The sequence below is a fragment of the Chiloscyllium plagiosum genome, chromosome 39, assembly GCF_004010195.1.
Source record: "Chiloscyllium plagiosum isolate BGI_BamShark_2017 chromosome 39, ASM401019v2, whole genome shotgun sequence".
In the NCBI taxonomy this organism is placed as follows: Eukaryota; Metazoa; Chordata; class Chondrichthyes; order Orectolobiformes; family Hemiscylliidae; genus Chiloscyllium; species Chiloscyllium plagiosum.
In genome coordinates, this window is record NC_057748.1 from 11,342,945 (window position 1) to 11,363,085 (window position 20,141).

At 45.7% G+C, this 20,141-nt stretch overlaps 1 protein-coding gene across 1 annotated transcript in view; it reads right to left on the reverse strand.

Moving 5' to 3' along the window:
* Positions 1–20,141, reverse strand: part of LOC122541975 (complement C1q tumor necrosis factor-related protein 1-like) — a 51,308-nt gene that overhangs the window by 13,516 nt on the left and 17,651 nt on the right. The window contains exon 3 of the mRNA XM_043679270.1: positions 2,641–2,902. Coding sequence (XP_043535205.1) covers positions 2,641–2,896 — 256 coding nt within the window. The 5' untranslated portion in view covers positions 2,897–2,902. The remainder of the gene's footprint in view (positions 1–2,640; positions 2,903–20,141) is intronic.

Here is a 20,141-nt window from a genome sequence, read left to right on the forward strand (position 1 = left end):
GTGTGTGTGGCGGGGGGGTGGGCATCATGGTAGAGACCTCAATGGTGTAAAGGTGATCACTGAGAAGGAGGTTGAGCAGGGTCAGTAATTTAATTGTAGCCGATGACTTGATGATGTTGGTTGAGGGATAGCCATTGGGCAGGGATGGTCGTGTAAGGGAAGATGTTTTGTCAGCTATTTTCATCTTGAAAGCCCTGAGTAAATTACCTACGCTGAACTCCCCCTGTTCAAGTAGAGGACAGAACATTGGCAAACTAGCGCTGTAATAATTATTAAATCTCTTCCGACTCTGCTTTCCTATCTGCATTTGTACAACAAGAGGGAAATCAGCTTTACGTTTAAACTCACATTTCTATTAATCCCTGTGCTGCAGGAAACAAATAGATTTCAACTAGTTTGACCAACGTGTTCTCTAACAGTGAGGTAACAACGAGAGTCCGTTGTAAACCCACCGGCACAAGAACTCTATAGGTCAAAGCAAGGAGTGATTAGATTGAAAATAGAATGGTGTTTCTGTAGTTGGGGTCTCTGAGTTCAGGTGCTGACTGGTTCATTAAGGACAGCAGTAATTAACTGGGACAAACACTGCATAGCATCTTTCACACCCTCAGGATGTTAAAGCAATTTGCAATAAATCAGTTCCTGCGGTGTAGCCACAAAAACACCAGCAGGCAATTTGATCATAATCTAATTATTTATTTTAATGATGTTGGTTGATGAATAGCTGCTACAGGAAGGGAGAAATCTCCAGCTCTTCCCCCCAAATAGGGCCACATGATCCTTTGTTTCCAACTGGGTGGGGCTCAGCTTAATGTCTCACCTGAAAGACAGCATCTTCCATCTGTGCAGCAGTCCCTCAGTATTGCGCTGTCTGTGTAAGACTTCAGGCTAACATTTCTAAAGTCAGAATTGAACTCATAACCTTTGGACTCAGCTGGGAGGTCAGGGGAAGGCATTTATGATAATTCGATGCTTTAACTGAGCTGTGGCTGATATTTCCTATTCAAGAATGTATTTACACACCTCTAGAGAAGGTGGGATTTGAAGTAAGGCCTTCTGGCTAAGAGATAGGGACACTGCCACTGCACCACAAGAGTCCCTAATGAGCCATGGCTGATTTTTGTTTGGTTTATTTTTAAATTAACCTGTTCAGAAACATTATGACATGTCTGGATAGGCACTTGAACCTGGGCATCCTAGCTCAGTGGTAGGGACACTACCCTATGCCATTATAGACCCCAATGGGGCGTAATGATCTGTTTAACCCTAACTTTCTTGCACTTGTCAACTTAAACCAGGGTCTCCATCAGTGATGAAAATGTAAGGCCAATTCCAAACAGATTGGAAAATTCAAAGCGCTACTGACTGTGGCCATTCAACTTGGAGTGTATGGGATCTCAAGTGCTGCATTGAAAAGATAACAGTGCAGAACTACGGAGAAGGAGCAGGGTGGGAGATGATGTGGTGAGAGGGTGTGGGTATGGGAGATGAACTGGAGAGAGCTGGCACATACTAAATGGGTGAATTGCCCTCCTGTAGTCCCTTATTCTTGCATTCCTTGTGTAATACGTTACTGGGGATGGGCTTAGCTCAGTAGGCTGGATGGCTGGTCTGTAATGCCAACAGTGTGGGTTCAATTCCCATCACCAGCTGAGATTACCATGAAGGTCTCTCCTTCTCAACCTTTCCACTTTGCCTGAGGTGTGATGACCCTCAGGTTAAACCACCACCAATGCTCTCTCTAAGAGAGAAGATCTCTGGTTTGGTGAGACGATAGTCACTTTGCCTTTACTGGTGGCTCGCAGGATTTTCAGGTTACAATGGCAACATGTACGTTATGGACTGAAGCTCTGGATAGCAAGCTTTCCTCCTTGCGTAACTGAGATGGAGACTCTTACTGCCTTGTGAGGTGTGTTGAATGTATTTGCAGGTTGTTTCTCATCCGCTCTGGCCCAATTATGAAGAGATCCAGCATTTCCTTGAAGCTGCACAGCTACACGCACCCAGCCATGGTGACGGCACACCGATGGCAGCCTTGACTTCCGGTTCTGGTAGCCGCTGCTGTCTACGGATGGCAGGACACGCCTCTGGCAAGAACATTAGAGGGAACACTGAACACATCTTCCTCGTCCATCAGGTCATCCAGCACAAAAACAAACAACTTGGCCCGACCAGTCCATGCTGAACTGTCGCCCAGTTATAGGAAGGATACTATTAAGCTGGGGAAGGTACAGAAGAGATTTACCAGGATGTTGCCGGGTATGGAAGGTTTGAGCTATAAAGAAAGGCTGAGACATCTTTCACTGAAGCGTTAAAGGTTGAGAGCCACGTTATAGAAGTTTATAAAATAATGAGTGGTATAGTTAGGGTTGATAGTGGTTGTCTTTTTCCTAGGATTTCAAGACCGGGGGCACATTTTTGAAGATGAGAGGCTTAAGGGTGGGATTTGAACCCTGAGCTTCTGACTCTGAGGCGGGGTCACAATATACACAAGACCCCTCCCCGTGAAATATATTAGTGGAAGCAGCTTTCAAACAAACTACTGAAAATCAAAGGTAACTTTTTCGCCACACGTAACAAAGGAAACATCTACAAATTAGTTCCAGGACTCATAGCTATGAACATAAAATTGGTTATTACCTTTGAGAATGGTGATATTGATGTGCGGATGGATGTGAGGCATAGGATATGGTGGATAATATCCGCTGTGGTGCTGGCCTGGCACTGGGTTGGGTGTTGTCGTCGGATGCATGGGGTATTCATGCGGATTACAACACCGGACGCATCTGTCCTGGGTGGAGGACTCCTCCTCAATATTTTCGATGGACGGGGCTCCAGTTGTGGGTGTCAGACAGATGAAGATAAGGACGTGCCCCAGAAGTCTTCTAGTCACCATTACTAACTGTAACGCACAAAGAGACAGTCAGGGCTGTTGTTAAAGCAATGACAACACTGATGGCATCATGAGCTGTCCAATAATCTTTTCCTCACCCAGCTTCCTACCTGAATTCAGGGAAGACTGAAAGCAAAATATTACAGCTGCTGGAAATCTGAAACGCAGAGAATGCTGGAAAATCCCAGCAGGTCTGGCAGTGTCTGTGGATGGAGAAACAGAGGTAACATTCCAAGTCCAGTATTATGTTCAGAATTCTTCAGTTCTGAAGAGGAGTTGTACCAGACTCGAAATGTTAACTCTGCTTCTTTCTCCAGAGACGCTGCCAGACCTGCTGAGATTCTCCAGAATTCTCTCCCTTTCTGTAGATGAGGATCTTCTCTCAGACCATGAATTCTGTCTGCTAATATTTCCAATGCTCTTGTTTTCCCATTCCTGCTTTCAGTCAGGTCTGACTTATGTTCTGATGTTAACACCCACTCTGAATCTATACTATATCTCTTCTCTACTTTAGATCGGATGTGTGGATTGAGAATTGATGTCCCTGTTCACGTTATCTTGGATTCCTCACCTGACAGAATCGAGGAAGAGGAAGTTAGGGATTTACAAGTCGGCCATTGTAACTCCAGGCCTCAAATGGCTGATGGGATTTGATGGCACACTAAGCTCCAGGTCAGGAAGGCCGGACTGCAGGGAATAAAGTACATTTGGAGGAGAAAGGAAATGAGCAGAATAAATGCTTCCGTTATCACCCCTGGGAACTATGACAATATCTGGGGTAATCAGAAGGTCCAAGGGTTCGGAGCACCCTGAAGAGAGGAATTCCAACCCGATTCTAGGCTGGCCTTTTGTTTTATTCATTCACAGGTTGTGGGTAGCACCAAAAACAACCAATGCTGATGATTTTTTTAATTTCAAAAATATATATTTTATTCATAAAATATTTTGATGATTTGTACAATTGGTCATGCTATACATACATATACATTCCATTTCTTTACATACAGAGATCAAAATTAATCATTCAAGTCTGTATGTTTACCAACCATATATTCAGCTGAGGTGTCAGTGGAGCCCAATTATTGAGTGGGCCCCCTGTTCTTCTTAGGCAGGCAGATGTTACACGGTGGTCTTTCCCCACTGCAACTTGGCGGCAGCTGCCCCATACTTCAGCGCGTCCCTCAACATGTAGTCCTGGACCTTGGAATGTGCCAATCTGCAACACTCAGTCGGGGTCAACTCCTTCAGCTGGAAGAGCAACAGATTTCGGACCGCCCAGAGAGCGTCCTTCACCGAGTTGATGATCCTCCAGGCACAGTTAATGTTCCTCTCGGTGTGCGTCCCGGGGAACAGACCGTAGAGCACGGAGTCCCGCGTCATGGAGCTGCTCGGGACGAACCTTGACAAACACAACTGCATTCCTCTCCAGACTTCCTCTGCGTAGGCACATTCCAGAAGGAGATGTGTGACAGTCTCGACCCCCCGCAGCCGCTTCGAGGGCAACGTGCGGTGCGGCAGAGAGTCCGGGTGTGCATAAAGGATCTCACAGGCAGAGCCCTTCTCACCACCAGCCAAGCCATGTCTTGGTGCTTGTTGGAAAGTTCTGGCGATGAGGCATCCTGCCAAATGGCTTTGACAGTCTGCTCAGGGAACCACTCGATAGGATCCGCCCTCTCCTTTTCCCGAAGGATCTCAAGGACACTGGGATCCACGCACAGCTTGATGCAGCCACACACAAAGGTGGCCATCAGGGTGAGGGTGGCATTGGGTGTGTTTTTTCTCCCGTTAACCAATGCTGGAGATGACAGCGGGTCAGGCAGCATCCATGGAGAGAGAGCAAGCTAGCGTTTCGAGTCTAAGAGCTGATGCTGTCTGACCCGCTGTGATCTCCTGCATTGGGTGTTTGCAGTACAGATTCCAGCATCTGCAGTAATTTGCTGTGGTGTCACTGGCTAGGCTAGAACTATTTGCCAATCCCTAATTACCCACAGGGCAATTAAGAGCCAATTACGTTGCTGTGACTCGGGATCATATGTAGATCACACTGGGTAAGGAGAGCAGATTTTCTTCCCTAAAGGACATTAATGAACCACATGAGCTTTTCTGATGATCATAGTTTCATAGTCACCATTAGACTCTTTATTCTAACCTTTTGAAGGAAACTGGACTGAAATTCCCATGGTCAGATTTGAACCCAGCTCCCTAGAACATTCTGTTTAAGGGCTTATGCCCGAAATGTTGACTCTCCTGCTCCTCGGATGCTGCCTGATCTGTTGTGCTTTTCCAGTGCCACATTCTTGACTCTGATCTCCAGCATCTGTAGTCCTCACTTTCGCAAGAACATTGCCTGGGTTCCTGGATTAATAGTTTATTGGCACGGGTGGCTCAGTGGCTAGCACTGCTGCCTCACAGCATCAGGGACCTGGGATGAATCCCAGCCTTGAGTGACTGTCTGTGTGGAGTTTGCTCATTCTCCCCGTGTCTGCATGGGTTTCCTCTGGTTTCCTCCCACAGTCCAAAGATGTGCAGGTCAGACGTGCTAAAATTGCCCCATGGTATTCAGGGATGTGTGGGCTAGGTGGGTTAGCCATAGCAAATGCAGAGTTACAGGGGTGGAAACTCTTTGGATGATCAGTGTGTACTTGACTGACAGAATGGCCTGCTTCCACAATGTAGGGATTTCATAATACCACGAGGCCATCACCTCCAATTACAGGATGGGAAGCAAATGATTTTGGCTTTGCGGTGTGCTACAGTTCATGCAGGAAGTCGGAGTTGGTTTGATATTCACATTGCAGTCTGGAGCTATGGATAGTGATAGCAGAGGTTCCATTTTCCACCCAGTCGGCCAGGAATCTCTCCCACTCTTGCCAGGAGGATTTGCAGTCTGAGACTCAACCTGTTTGGCCGCATTATGAATGCACTGTCCTAGCCACACAGGTCCTGGAGTTCACTCAAACCCGGAGGTCCTGGTACAGAGGCACGGACACCACCCACTGTGGCACAAGATCTCCATGAGCTGTTGTTGCAGCAGGAACAAAAACAGCACAAAGAGATGTCATCTTACTCGCCAAAACCAGAAGAATTTTGAACATGAAAAATGCTAATCACAACATGATTGAGAACCTTCCAATTTTAAAGGAAAACTATTAATTCACAGAAATTCAAACACTAAATGCATTAAAACCACCATGTGTCTTCCATTTAGCCGGATGTGTAATCCTAACATCTCTGCACTTGCTGCCAAATTAAGAGTCTTTCCTTTCATCTGCCCCAGTTCACTTAGCTAGTAACTACCACAAGACCTAATCTTCAGCACAACACTAACCAAGAAAGATGTTGAGGTGGGATTTATTGCGGTGTGGTGGTATGGTGTGAACAGCTGAGATGGACATGTACCAAGTGTGAGTCTGCTGGGAGCTCAAAACTACATTTTCCACAACATTTTCAACCTGACTGCAATTAAAGTTACAAAATCTATCCTGTGTTCACCTCAAGATATTGCTGGAAAAAGAGTCATGCTGTCAAATCTTCCCGCCTTGCACACACATCAGGACAAATGCAATAATGCCAAATTTCAAAAGGCGCAAAAATGTTTTGTGCACGAGAGAAGGATGCTGACTGGTAAGTAGATTCTAATTGGTTGAGGTGTTGCCATACAGAAAGCATCAGGGAACTATTGTCCCTCAGGAATTGTTTAATTCATAAAAGGCTAATGGACATGTTCCTTTTGACTGTCAACTACTAATCCTAGAACATGGATATATGCAGCTTCTAGCAAGTGTAGTGAGCCGCATTGCAAATCCATTAGATAACCTTAAATTGGTTGTATATCTAATTCTTAGCAGACTTAAGGTTGATCAGTAAGTGCCGTCCTACTGTAGAATCAAAAATCAGGTTGGACATTGGGTTTTGTGTTTTGTTTGTGTGGCTGATGGTAAATGGTCAGTCCTCTGCCCATTGCAAACAGCCAAAGGATTCTGTTGTTGCCCATAATCCACCTACTGGCTAACTGGAAACTGGCTACTTCCCTGAAATTGTACTGGTGCTAAATTCAAATGCCACTTATCTCAAAGTGTCCATAATGGGCTGTGGCACGTTGCAGTGTCAGCTGTGGTTTTGTGGATAGCACACTCACTTCTACATCAAAAGACTGTGGACTCAGATCTCTCACTGCAGAGACCTGAGCATAATTTCGGGCTAACACACCAGTATCTGAGATGAGGACAAATTTCTTCACTCGAAAGGTGGTGAATCTTGGGAATGCTTTCTCCCATAGGGCTGTGGGAATGTAACCATTAAGCAGTTCCAAGACGGGGTTCAATAGTTTTCATAAGAACATTCCAAACTAGGAGCAGGAGTAGGCCATCCGACCCATCAAGCCCGTTCCACCATTCAATAAGATAATGGCTGATCTTTTCATTGACTCAGCTCCACTTACCCGCCCACTCACCCTAACCCTTAATTGCTTTATATTCAACAATCTATCTTTGCCTTAAAAACATTCAACGTGGATAGCCTCAACTGCTTCACTGGGCAGTGAATTCCACAGACTCACAACCCTTTGGGTGAAGAAACTCCTCCTGAACTCAGTCCTAAACCTGCTCCTCCTTATTTTGAGGCTATGCCCCCTCGTTCTAGTTTCACCCGCCAGTGGAAACAACCTCCCTGCTTCTATCTTATCTATTCCCTTTGTAATTTTATACGTTCCTGTAAGATTCCCCCTCATTCTTCTAATTTCCAATGAGTCGGAAGTCTAATCATGTCATGGAATATAGGAATAGGTGCGGGTAACTGATATTGACATAGGTGACCCATTTGAGCTGCTTGAATGGCAGCTTGATCGGTAGGAGTTACATGGTGAATGGTAGGGCCTTAAGGAGTGCAATGGAACAGAGGGACCTTTCAGTTCAGGTGCATGGTTCTTTGAAAGTGGAGTCATGGTTAGACAGGGCAGTGAAGAAGGCTTTTGGCACACAAGCCTTCATTAGTCAGGGCAGTGAGTATAGAAGTTGGGAAGTTATGTTGCAGTTGTACAGGACATTGGTGAGGCCACACTTGGAGTATTGTGTTCAGATTTGATCACTTTGCTATAGGAAGGATGTTACTAAACTGGAAAGAGTACCAAAGAAATTTACAAGGATGTTGCCAGGACTCAAGGGTCTGAGTTATAGAGAGAGGTTGGACAAGCTAGGACTTTTTTCTTTAAAGTGTAGGAGACAGAGGAGGAGCTTATAGAAGCATATAAGATCATGAGAGGCATGGACAGAGTGAATGCACTCAGTCTTTTTCCCAGGGTTGAGGAATCGAGGACTAGGCAGCATCAGTTTAAGGTGAGAGGGGAAAGAATAAAAGGGAACCTGAGGGCAACGTTTTTACACAGACGGCTTCGCATATGGAATGAGCTGCCAGTGGAAGTGTTTGAGGTGGGTACATGAATGATATTTAAAAGGCATTTGGACAAATACATGGATAGGAAAGGTTTAGAAAGATATGGGCTAAGTGCAGGGAAATGGGGTTAGTGTGGATGGACATTTTGGTCAGCATGGGTCAGTGTGGACCGAAGGGGCTGTCTCTGTGCTGTAGGACTCTCTGACTCCATGACACAGAAATATTGAAGGGCGATCGCACTGGAAGGGATAAGAGAAGAGAGCACCCTGTTACTTCAGGCTGCTGTGAATAATGGCCGACTGAACGACTGGGAAAGAATGGGATTGGGGTGGTGTGACAGCTACAATATCTGAGCAAATATTCTGACCATAATCCTCTATTATGGCCAAGTCCCAGCAAAACATAGGATTATTATAGCACAGAAGGAGGCCGCTATGTCTGCATTGACTCTCCCTTCATTCAACTTTCTCACCATAACCCTGCACATCATTTCTTTTCTGATAACAGTCTATTTCTATTTTGAGTATTTCAATTGAACCTGCCTTACCACACTCTCAGCATTTCATTCTGTACCCTAACCACTTGCTGTGAAAAGATACTTTTTCCTCATGTACTTCTGCACGTTTTGCCAATGACTTAGAATCCATTCAGCCCATTGAGTCCGCACCAACCCTCCGAAGAGCATTCCACGCAGTACCACTGCCCTATCCTATCGCCAGCACTTCCCATGGCCAATCCACCTAGCCTGCACACCCCTGGACACAATGGGGCAATTTATCCTGGCCAATCCATGATACCTACACATCTCTGGGACAAAAGGGACCCACACAGACAAAGGGAAAATGTGCAAGCTCCACACAGACAATTACCTGAGACTGGAATCAAACCCAGGTCTCTGGCACTGAGGCAGCAGTGCTAACCACTCACCCACCATGCTAAGCTACTTACCCTCTTGTTCTCTACCCTTTCGTGAGTGGGAACTGCTTCACCCTAATCCCTCATGAGCTTGAACACTTTGATCAGATTGCCCCTCAGCCTTCTCTTCTCCCAGGAGAACAGTCTTCTCCGATCTCTCCTCATCACTGACGTTCCTGTTCCTGAAACCATTCTCATCTGCACTCTCTCAATGCCTCCTTTCACATCCTTCCCAAAGTTCTGATACCCAGGAGTGCACCCAGTTCCACTGCTGAGGACAACCTGGTGTCTCATGCAAGTTCACCATCTCCTCCTTTGTACTTCGCGTCCCTGTTAATAAAGTCCAGAATACTCGATGCTTTATTGATGGTGACCATAAGGTGGAGGTGCTGGAGTTGGTCTGGGGTGAAGAAAGTCCGAAGTCACACGACACCAGGTTATAGTCCAACAGGTTTATTTGAAATCACAAGCTTTCGGAGCGCTGCCCCTTCTTCAGGTAGAGTCACTTCACCTGACAAAGGAGCAGCGCATAGTTATAAGTCATCTCTTGGACAATTTACTGTATGAAAAGGTCCATGAATGAGAATATTAGTGTGTCATGCATGAAGTTATGGAGGGCTACTGTTCATAGATAGCCAAGGATATCCACTGTTGTATCAGGAGGGGGATAACAATGTGGTAAATTGTGAAATAATTGTTGCAGATATTTTTGACATCTAACAGAACCAACATCAACTTATAATTTGGAGATGCCGGTGTTGGATTGGGTGGACAAAATTAAAAATCACACAACACCAGGTTATAGTCCAACAGGTTTAATTGGAAGCACTAGCTTTCGGAGCGCCGCTCCTTCATCTGGTGGTTGTAGAGCTCTGAAAGCTAGTGTTTCCAAATGTACCTGTTGGAGTATAACCTGGTGTTGTGTGATTTTAACTTCATCAACTTATATACAGTCTTTGGTATCAGAATGCCTCTTTTCGATCTAGACAACCAGGAGATGTGTTTTATTGGACTCTGATTTTAATTAAAGTTTTCTATTGGACAATGTTGTGATTCCAGCTGGTGGTAGCTGTGATTTGTGGGTGACATTTCGATCATGCTACTCGACATCTATCGACCTGAAGATTTCAGGTTGGCTGAGAGAGACCAGGAAGAGCCTGAGGCCTAGGTTCCTCGTACTTGATGTACTCTGACATGGTTAGCACTCACAGTGAGTCAATCTCCTGGCATCTGACTTAATTCCTGGCCTTAAATCATTCCATTTGATGTCACCATGCGCGTGGAGATGAAAGCAGTGTCCAGCTCATAAACAGAAGATGTTTTGAAATGGAATTTCTGTTGGCCCTTGGAATAGAGAATATTTTTAGAATCCACAAGTTTGATGAGTTTCTTACGATTTAAACTGTCAAACGAATTTGCTTTCTCCCAAAGCTTTGCATAAACGTAGAGACATAGAAGTTAGGAGCAGACGAAGGCCATTCAGCCCTTCAAGCCTGCTCCATTATTCAATTTGATCATGGCTTATTGACCTACACGGTCCCCTGTTCCCACTTGCTCTCTTCAATCCCTTTAGCCCTAAACACTATAGTTAACACCTTCTTGAAATGATTTAATGTTTTGGCCTCAATTACTTTCTGTTACAGAGTATTTCCACAGGCCCACCACTCTCTGAGTGAAGATAGTTCTTCTCATCTCAGTCCTGCCCCACATTCTTAGACTGTGACCTCCTGGTTCTGGACTCCCCAGTCATTGGGAATATCAGGAAGAAGAAAAACAGTTGCATGTGTATAACACCTTGACATTGTAAAGAGATAGTGTTACTGGGGTTAACATCCTGGACTTCACTCACTAAAGACTTTGTGAGTTTACTGACAACACATGATTGCAGCTGTTCAAGAAGGCAGCTCACCACCACCTTCTCACGGGCAACTACAGACAGGCAATAAACACTGCTCCAGATAGCAACATCAGGAGTTAATAAAAGAAATGGTAACTTTAGTCTAATCGCAGCTGCTAAGCATGAGTGAGAGGAGCTAGGTCCTAGTGACATCAGACTACATGGAACTGGAGCCCAAGTTATTAAGGCTCTGGATAAGATACCCTCTTTACCATCCTCTTCATATAGCAATATTCAAAGTCTCATTGTTCACTCACAAGAGTGTAGACTTCACATCAGAAAAAAGCATCTCACCAGGACAGTATTTTAGTATTTGAATGTTCGAAAAGATTCACAGCCACTGACAGAAGATTATTCATTCACCTTCTTCAACTTCAACTCATCTACGACTCAGCCAAGCATTTTGTTCACCCCCCCACCCCATGCTCATTGATCTACATCAGTCACCAACACGGGTTGAATTCCTGTTCTGGGCTGAGGTTACCACCTTCTCAAACACTGCCTGCACATGAGCCATGGTCACTCTCAGGTTAAACCACCACCAGTTGCGTCTCTCTAATGAGAGAGCAGGCCTGTGGTCCTCTGGGACTACGGTGACTTTGTGGCCCTTAGTCTTCCAACATTGTCAATGAAACATTCCGACCCTCACATTTAAAACTCTCTGTGTTTTCATCCTCCTCCTTATCTCTGAAACCTCCTCTAGGTCCGCATACCTTCCTGTTATCTGAGTGCCCCCCTGATTCTAACATCTGTACCTATGTTGCACCTGACCATTGATAGCTTAGCTTTGAATCACCTCAAATCCAACCTCTAGAAGATGAAGCTCCATCTTGCTTTCTTTCATCCTTCAAAACTCTCCATCTCCCTGACTAAACTTTTGTTCACTCGGACCTATCCTTTTTCATCTTAGCCTCCAGATTTTTGATCCCTCGTCTCTAACACAGAGTCATAGACATGGCCAGCACAGAAACAAACCCTTCAGTCCAAATTTCAGCATTTTTTGTTGGTGTAGTAGAATTGTTAGAACCAAAAAAAACCAAACTGATTTTGTTCACTGTCAATGCATGACACAACAATGGAATTGTCACACCATAAAATGTAGCAGCAGGAGTAGGCCATTCAGCCCATCGACTCTGCCCTGCCATTCAATGAGATCATGGCTGATCTGATAATTCTCAACTCCACTTTCCTGCTTTATTCCCCATAAACCTTGATTTCCTTACTCCTGATTTTTGAAACTTGTTTTACTAGCGAGTTTTGAGAAGATTTGTAGCTCAGGTTGAGATTTTGACACTGGATGTAGGTTTGCTCGCTGAGCTGGAAGGTTCATTTTCAGACGTTTCGTCACCAAAGGCAGCAACATTTTCAATGAGCCGCCAGACAAAGCATTGCTGATGATTCCTGCTTTCTATTTATATGTCTCCATTTCTTTGGCTTGTTTTACTAGTCAACATGTTCAGAGATGTTATTACACACCTCAAGAAAAGGTGGGACTTGAACTTGGGCCTTCTAAACAAGGGGTAGGGTCACTACCTCTGTGCCATAAGAGGTGCTCTCCCTTATATTTATTCATTTAACCCATCTTTCTAATCAGCCTATTCAGTGATGTTTTTTCACACCTATGGAGCAGATTGGACTTGAACCCAAGGCCTCCAGTTCCAGGTTTAGGGGTATTATCTCTGTGGCACAAGAGGGCCCCTTTCTTACTGTTTTTTTTTCCCTTACACTGGATGGCCACACACCTCTGGAGCATGTGGCACATGTACCTGGGTTCCCTGATCCAGGGTAGATGCACAAAAGCCCTTACTTCCTGTTTTCAAGTAATTTTTAATCAACCTGTATACAGATTAGATTAGCCTACAGTGTAGAAGCAGGCCCTTCGGCCCAACAAGTCCACACCGACCCTCCGAAGGATAACCCACCCAAACCCATTCCCCTATATTTACCCTGACTAATGCACCTAGCACTATAGCCAATTGAGCATGGCCAATCCACCTGACCCACACATCTTTGGACTGTGAGAGGAAACTGGAGCACCCGGAAGAAACCCACACCGACAGTCACCCGAGGTTAGAATTGAACCCAGGTCCCTGGCGCTGTAAGGCTGCAGTGCTAACCACTGAGCCACCATGTTTTGCCCCAAATGTCAGGACACATCTGAGGAGCATGTGCGACTTGAACCCAGGCCTCCTGGTTAAGGCATAGGGACACTACCTCTGCGGCATGACAGGCCCCCTCCAATACTGATTAAATATCTACTTGATTGTTGACTGTTCATTGCAATCAATCTCTAAAAATCACTGTAACAACGCAAACACTCCCTTACACAATCCCTGTTAGGATTAATGAACACATTAAATTATCAACTGAGGTAAGGTCAGCTATAGAACACAAATTTCATTAAATTAATTTTGTGAAATTAAACTAAATTAGACTAAATTCAATTTGTTTCAGATCTAAGAACATTGTTGTTAAACTTGAGAAAGTGCAGAAAAGATTCACAAGGCTGTTGCCACGGTTGGAGGGTTTGAGCTACAGGAAGAGGCTGAATAGGCTGGGGCTGTTTTCCCTGGGGCGTCGGAGGCTGAGGGATGACCTTATAGTGGTTTATAAAATCATGAGGGACATGGATAGGATAAATAATCAAGGTCTTTTTTTCCCAGGGTAGGGGAATCCAAAACTAGAGGACACAGGTTTAGGATGAGAAGGAAAAGATTTAAAAGGGACCTAAGGGGTAACTTTTTCACACAGAGGGTGGTGAGTGTATGGAATGAGCTGCCAGAAGAAGTGGTGGAGGCTGGTTTAAAAGGCACCTGGATGGATATATGAATAGGAAGGGTTTAAGAGGAATATGGGCCATATGCTGGCAAATGGGACAGGGTCAGATTGGAATGTCTGGTTGGCATGGATGAATTGGACTGAAGGGACTGTTTCCGTTGTTTGATTCTATTTCCAGCATCTGCAGTATTTTGCCTTAATTCAAGTGTCGCTTTTGTGCTGTTTATATTTTATGGTAGTTGAGACCAAAGAGAAATAGCCTTACCGAGTTGTAAAAGATGGTGTAAGGGCTTTCTTGTTTCGATGCCTGAGAGATTTTATCAGTGGGCTGGGGAATATAAAGTTCAGGGGTCACCCTCGGAAATACAGGGCTGGTCAATTTGGACTGTGAGGAGGAGAAGTTAATTCAGTTAAAGGGTTATAAACTTGTGGAATTCTCAACCCCAGAGTGTTGTAGATGCTCCATTGTCAAGCAGACACTAGACTGAGAGTTTGTGTCACCCGGGTGAGGGGAGTTAGGAGAGCAGGAGATTGAGGGGTAGCGGGAGTACGTGATGAGGACTGAGAGGGAAGCCCAGGATTAACTATGATCACATTGGCTAGCAGTTTTAGCCTGACAGACTAAGTAGCCTACCGCGTGTTCCTATCTTCTGCTCTACATGTGATGCCCACATTGGTATCCCAGGATGCACTGGTAAATAAGCGTCATGTTTGATAGACACGGACACCTATTATTATAACTTCCCATCCTTTATCCCCTTACCAGCTCTCTGGAAAACTGCTATCACAGTGACTGGAGGAGAGTTAGGGAGAGGAAGATTGGCACATCCCTCCCAATGGTTTCTGACCTTTCTGTTACCATGGAAATGGTACAGTCAGTAGGGGAGTATAGACCAGGCCCTTGAGCTAATATGGGTTTTATGTATGGTTTGTAGCAACCTGCAAATGTGGCACAAACTGTCTGAGATAACTTAGTAAAGGGATGGTGTTAGCCTAGTGGTATTATCGCTAGACTATTGATTCAATTAATGTTCCCTGACCCTAGTAATGTTCCAGGGACATGGATTTAAATCCTGTCATTGCAGATCATGCAGTTTAGATACAATAAATGTCTGGAATTAGTAATGATGACCATAAACCCATTGCCAATTTTTGGGAAAAAAAACCTTGTTCCCTTTTGGGAGGGAAACTACCATCCTTAACTCATCTGGCCAACACGTGACTCCAGGCCCACTGCAACACAGTTGACATATAACTACCCTCCAGGCAAATACAGACAGGCAATAACTGCTGGCCAAGCTAGTGACACCCACATCCCATGTGTGAATAAACAAAAAGAATGTATTGTGGGAAAAAACCCAAAACTTCACATCAAAGAGACCTGAGGGGCAACTTTTTCACGCAGAGGGTGGTACGTGTATGGAGTGAGCTGCCAGAAGCAGTGTTGGAGACTGGTACAATTACAACGTTTAAGAGGCATTTGGATAGGTATATGAATAGGAAGGGTTTGGAAGGATATGGTGTTCCCTAGATGCTGCCTGACCTGCTGCGCTTTTCCAGCAACACATTTCCATCTTTGGAAGGATATGGGCCGGGTGCTGGCAGATGGGACTATATTGGGTTGGGATATCTGGTCGGCATGGACAGGTTGGACCGAAGGGTCTGTTTCCGTGCTGTACATCTCTATGACTCTAATTCATAATGACATAAAATCACTTTTCGTACTGGTATGATGTCTTGACGTGCTGATTGGAAAATGAAATAGCTACACTGGAGTGCTCGCTTGTGCAAGATATCAGGATTTACATTCAATCATCCTCATCTTTGGCTTCACTGTTGGGTGCCCATTTAACTCCTCCTACACGCAGTAAATAAAATAATGAACTGGGAATGAAGAGTGAGTCTAATGGTGACCATGAAACTGCTATTGGGGATCGTTGCCCTCTACATCATGAATACATTTTAGAAAAAGGAAATCTTCAACTGCTCTGTGACCTCCAGATCCACTGCAATGTGGTTGACCTTTCAGTGCCCTCTGAAATGACCTACCAAGCCTTTCAGATGGATCTAAGTCATGAGATGAATGAAATTGGACTGATGCAGGCATCAACCAAGACACTGTAAATAACATTAGTACATTCAGAACCTCCAAGGCTGCAAATTCCTCCTTACCATTGTCCAGGAGTTCATGCCAAAATTGGGAGAGCTGTCTCACAGACGAATCAAGCTACAGCCTGACTGTGGGAGATTTATTATAACCAAAGCAGCCATCTTGTCACATATTAAAAGGGATATACGTCAAGTGCTGGCAAATGGGACTAGATTGGGTTGGGATATCTGGTCAGCATGGACGAGTTGGACCAAAGGGTCTGTTTCCATGCTGTGTATCTCTCTGACTCTGACTGAGCCCCCACCATTACCCCCACCAGTGGCCGCCGTTTATAGCTGGCAGTCTGCCATCAAACCGCTTCACTTGTTTTTAAATTCCCTTATTTCGCAGCTGCAGTCGCCTCTTCGTCCCCTCGCTTTTCTTTTCTGTGCTGGATCCTCTTGATGGGTCGCCCCTTTAGAGACTTCTTTGGTTCAGCTGCCTGGCTCTGCACTCCCGATCGGTTACTCTGTGCTTGCTGACTGTCACCTAAATATGAATTCTGATATTACCCTCATATGGCCTTTGTTAGGTCGGTTTTCAGGGACTTGCTGCTGATGTTTGTCTTTCTTCTATACAGCCCGGGTTTTCCGCTGTCTGGCATCTCCTTTTGTTCCCATTGTCCTGAAAACCCCCTGGTCGCTTGATGATTTATCCTCTATGCATGCGTGTCTTCGTTTATTTCCCTGTTTGTTAGATCCCCTTGTTCCTGGCGATTTGTCATCCTTATATATTGCTGCGCTGAGTCTGGATGGTTTCTGCTTGCACCCACCTGCTTCTACCATTAGCGCTATCTTCACTACGCCGGGCCCCTTGGTCGCGCTCTCCTACGTCGCCTGCAGCTTTCAGACGATTTGCCACCTGTGCTATGGGCCCTCCACCCTTACCATGCGGGTTTAGTCCTTTCTGCCTCTCCACACATTGTTACTTTAAAGCTGGCACTCACCTACCGTCGGTCTGTCAGTATCCACTCACTCCCGCTGCTACCGAGGGCATTGGGCCTGTTATCACTTCCCTTTTAGACCAGGGCATTCTAGTTCCAATGCAAAGCCCCTGCAATGCCCCTATTTTGCACGGGCCTCAACCTGGCAAGCCTGACAAGTGGAGGTTTTTCCAGGATCTGTGGGCTGTCAGTTCTGTTGTTGTTCCTTGCTCCTCTGTTGTCCCTGACACTAATGCTATTCTCACTAATGCCCCTGCCTCAGCCATTTGTTTTTCCGTGGTCGACCTCTACTCTGCCTTTTTCTCTATTAAATTGTCCCCTGATAGTCAGTACCATTTTGCCTTTACTTTCGGTGGCCGTCAGTACACATGGACTTGGCTTCCCCAAGCGTACACGGAGAGCCCCATTGTTTATGCTTCTGCTGTTCAGCGGACCCTTGAGACCCTCCACATGCCTTGCAACTGTGTGCTTATTCAATACGCTGAGGATTTACTCGTTGCCTACGCTACACCTGATGCCTGCAGGCAAGGTACTGTTGCCCTGCTTCGGTGCTTGGCACAGGATGGCCACAAGGTTTCCTTGGCTAACATGCTGCTCTGCCAGCCCACTGTTCATTACTTGGGTGACTACTAGGACACTTGTTCCTGATCGCTTAAAGGCCATCGCAAATCTCCTTCCTCCCGCAACACATACTGAACTTATGTCATTTGTGGGGATGGTGAATTACAGCAGGCACTGGATTCCTGATCTTCGTGAGATTGATGCGTCTTTGAGAGAGGTGTCTTTGCCTAAGAACCCATCGAAACTACAGCGGACCCCTGAACTGACACAGGCTTTTGAACGTTTGAACTCTGCACTGAGCTATGTACCTGCTTCGGATCTTCCGGATTATTCATAGCCGTTTCAACTACATGTTGCTGAGAGGGAGGGTTATGCTTCTGGAATTCTGATGCAGATACATAGGGATCTCCAGCACCCTGTAGCGTTTTACTCTGTCCAGTTGCCACCTGTTGGAAGGGGAATGCTGGCGTGTTTGCGAGCTGTGGTGGCTGCCTCAGTCCTGGTTGAAAAGTCTCCCCACCTTGTGCTGGATCACCCATGCATGGCTTTTGTTCCACATTCGGTCTCCCTCCTGCTGAATTCTGCAGGTACCCAACATTTCACTGCTTCCAGGCGTACAGGCGATGAGGTCATCCTACCATCCCAGTCTTTGAATCCCGCTCCCCTCCTTCCTATCACCGACTCCTTAGGGATTCCTGACCATGATTGTTTAAACGTCATCAGTGATGCCATTACCCCCTCGCCCAGACCATTCTGAGACTCCTCTGCACAATTCTGATTGGTCCTTTTTACAGATGGCTCCTCCTACAGGCCTACAGACCATTTGACACTGGCAGACTATGCTGTCTGCACACCATCTAAGGTCCTTGAATCTTCAGCTCCCTAACGGTACTTCTGTGCAGGTTATTGAGCTTTTTGCTCTTACAAGGGCATGTCTTTTAGTTACTGGAAAGCCTGTTAACATTTATACTGATTCCCACTATGCTTTTAGATTGGTGCATGCTTTTGGCACCTTCTGGAAGCATATAGGGTTTCATCACCTCTTCAGGTAAACCTTTACAACACGGTCAGCTTATTAATAATCTTTTGGAGACCATTCTCCTCCCTTTAGCTGTGGCTGACATCAAATGGGCTGCACACAGGTCTGCTGGAGATAATGTCGCCTGTGGCAACACCTTCATTGATATGGCTACCCAGGTGGCTGCTACTAATCCAAATAAGCTGGTTTTACATACCCCCTAAGGTACGCCAGTTTCCCATTGTTCCTGACCTTATGAAAGGCATCTGTGACGCTCAGCAGGCGGCCCCTCAGTCTGAGCGCGCTCAGTGGGCTGATTGAGGTGCCACTGAATCTGAATCCCTTTATCTTCTTACACCTCCTGATGGCCGCATCATCTGCCCTAAGTCTCATCTACATGTCCTAGTCCTGGCCACTCATGGTCTCCAACATCTGCAGTCCTCACTTTTGCCATGCAGTCACACATTTTTGGTATGCCACTGGCTTCACTCCTGCTGCTTGTGCATTGTAATCGCCTACAGAACAATAACGCTCAGCCACTGGCTGAAGTTTGATCATCTTCCTGTCCCTGCTAGCCCCTTTGTGAAACTGCAGATGGATTTTGCGCACATGCCAACAAGGCTGGTTTCCCACTCCTGACTGGCGATTGCTGATGTGTTCTCCAAATGGGTTGAGGCTTTTGCCACTAACAGGGATGATGCTAGGACAGCTGTTAAGTGTTTAATGAGTGATGTCATCCCTGGCTTTGGCATCCCTGGCTCTATTGACAGTGATTGGGGCACTCATTTCACTTCATCAGGTGTTAAGGCTATTTGTAAGGCACTGGGAATTTCCTGGCAACATCGTATTCCCTATCAACCACAGTCCTCGGTTATGGTGCAAAGGATGAATGCCACCCTTAAAACGGTCCTCACTAAGATAACACAGGATACTGGCTTACCCTGGCCTGAAGCACTGCCCCTTGCTCTATATTCCATTCGGAATCAGGTTAACCGCACAACGGGCCTCACTCCTTCTGAGAGTTTAATGGGCAGACCCTGCCGACTGTGACTAGGCCTCCAGTGGTTCTCCGCTGATGTGGCTCTCCTCCTGACATGGGAGTCTTCGATTGATTATACTAAGGCCCTTTCAGAACTTATCATTCAGAATCATGACATTGTCAAAGCGGCCACTCCTGTTCCAACCACTGATCCTTTCCAGCCAGGAAACTATGTTATGATTAAATGGTTTGAAAAGAACTCTCCCTCTCTCCTCGATGGAAAGGCCCATTCCTTGTCCTTCTGGTGACCCCAACTGCTCTCAAGATCGAGGGGAGAACAGAATGGACTCAAGCCACGCAGTTCAAGAGAGCACCACCCCAGGGGGGGATATCTATTGATTCCCGCTACCAGCAAAGCCCATGACGCAGATGGCTCTGATTGATTGTTCTTACTGTGTTTTTTTTGCTTTTGCTCATTTTTCTCATGTTGCTCTTTTCCGACTGGGGGCCTCAGTATGACATAGTGGCCTCCAGTGAGAAAGAATTGCATTTTCATACCTTTTTCTACATGACATATCTTCATGCACAGAAGGTCAGCCACTCTGGCTGCTGGGTTT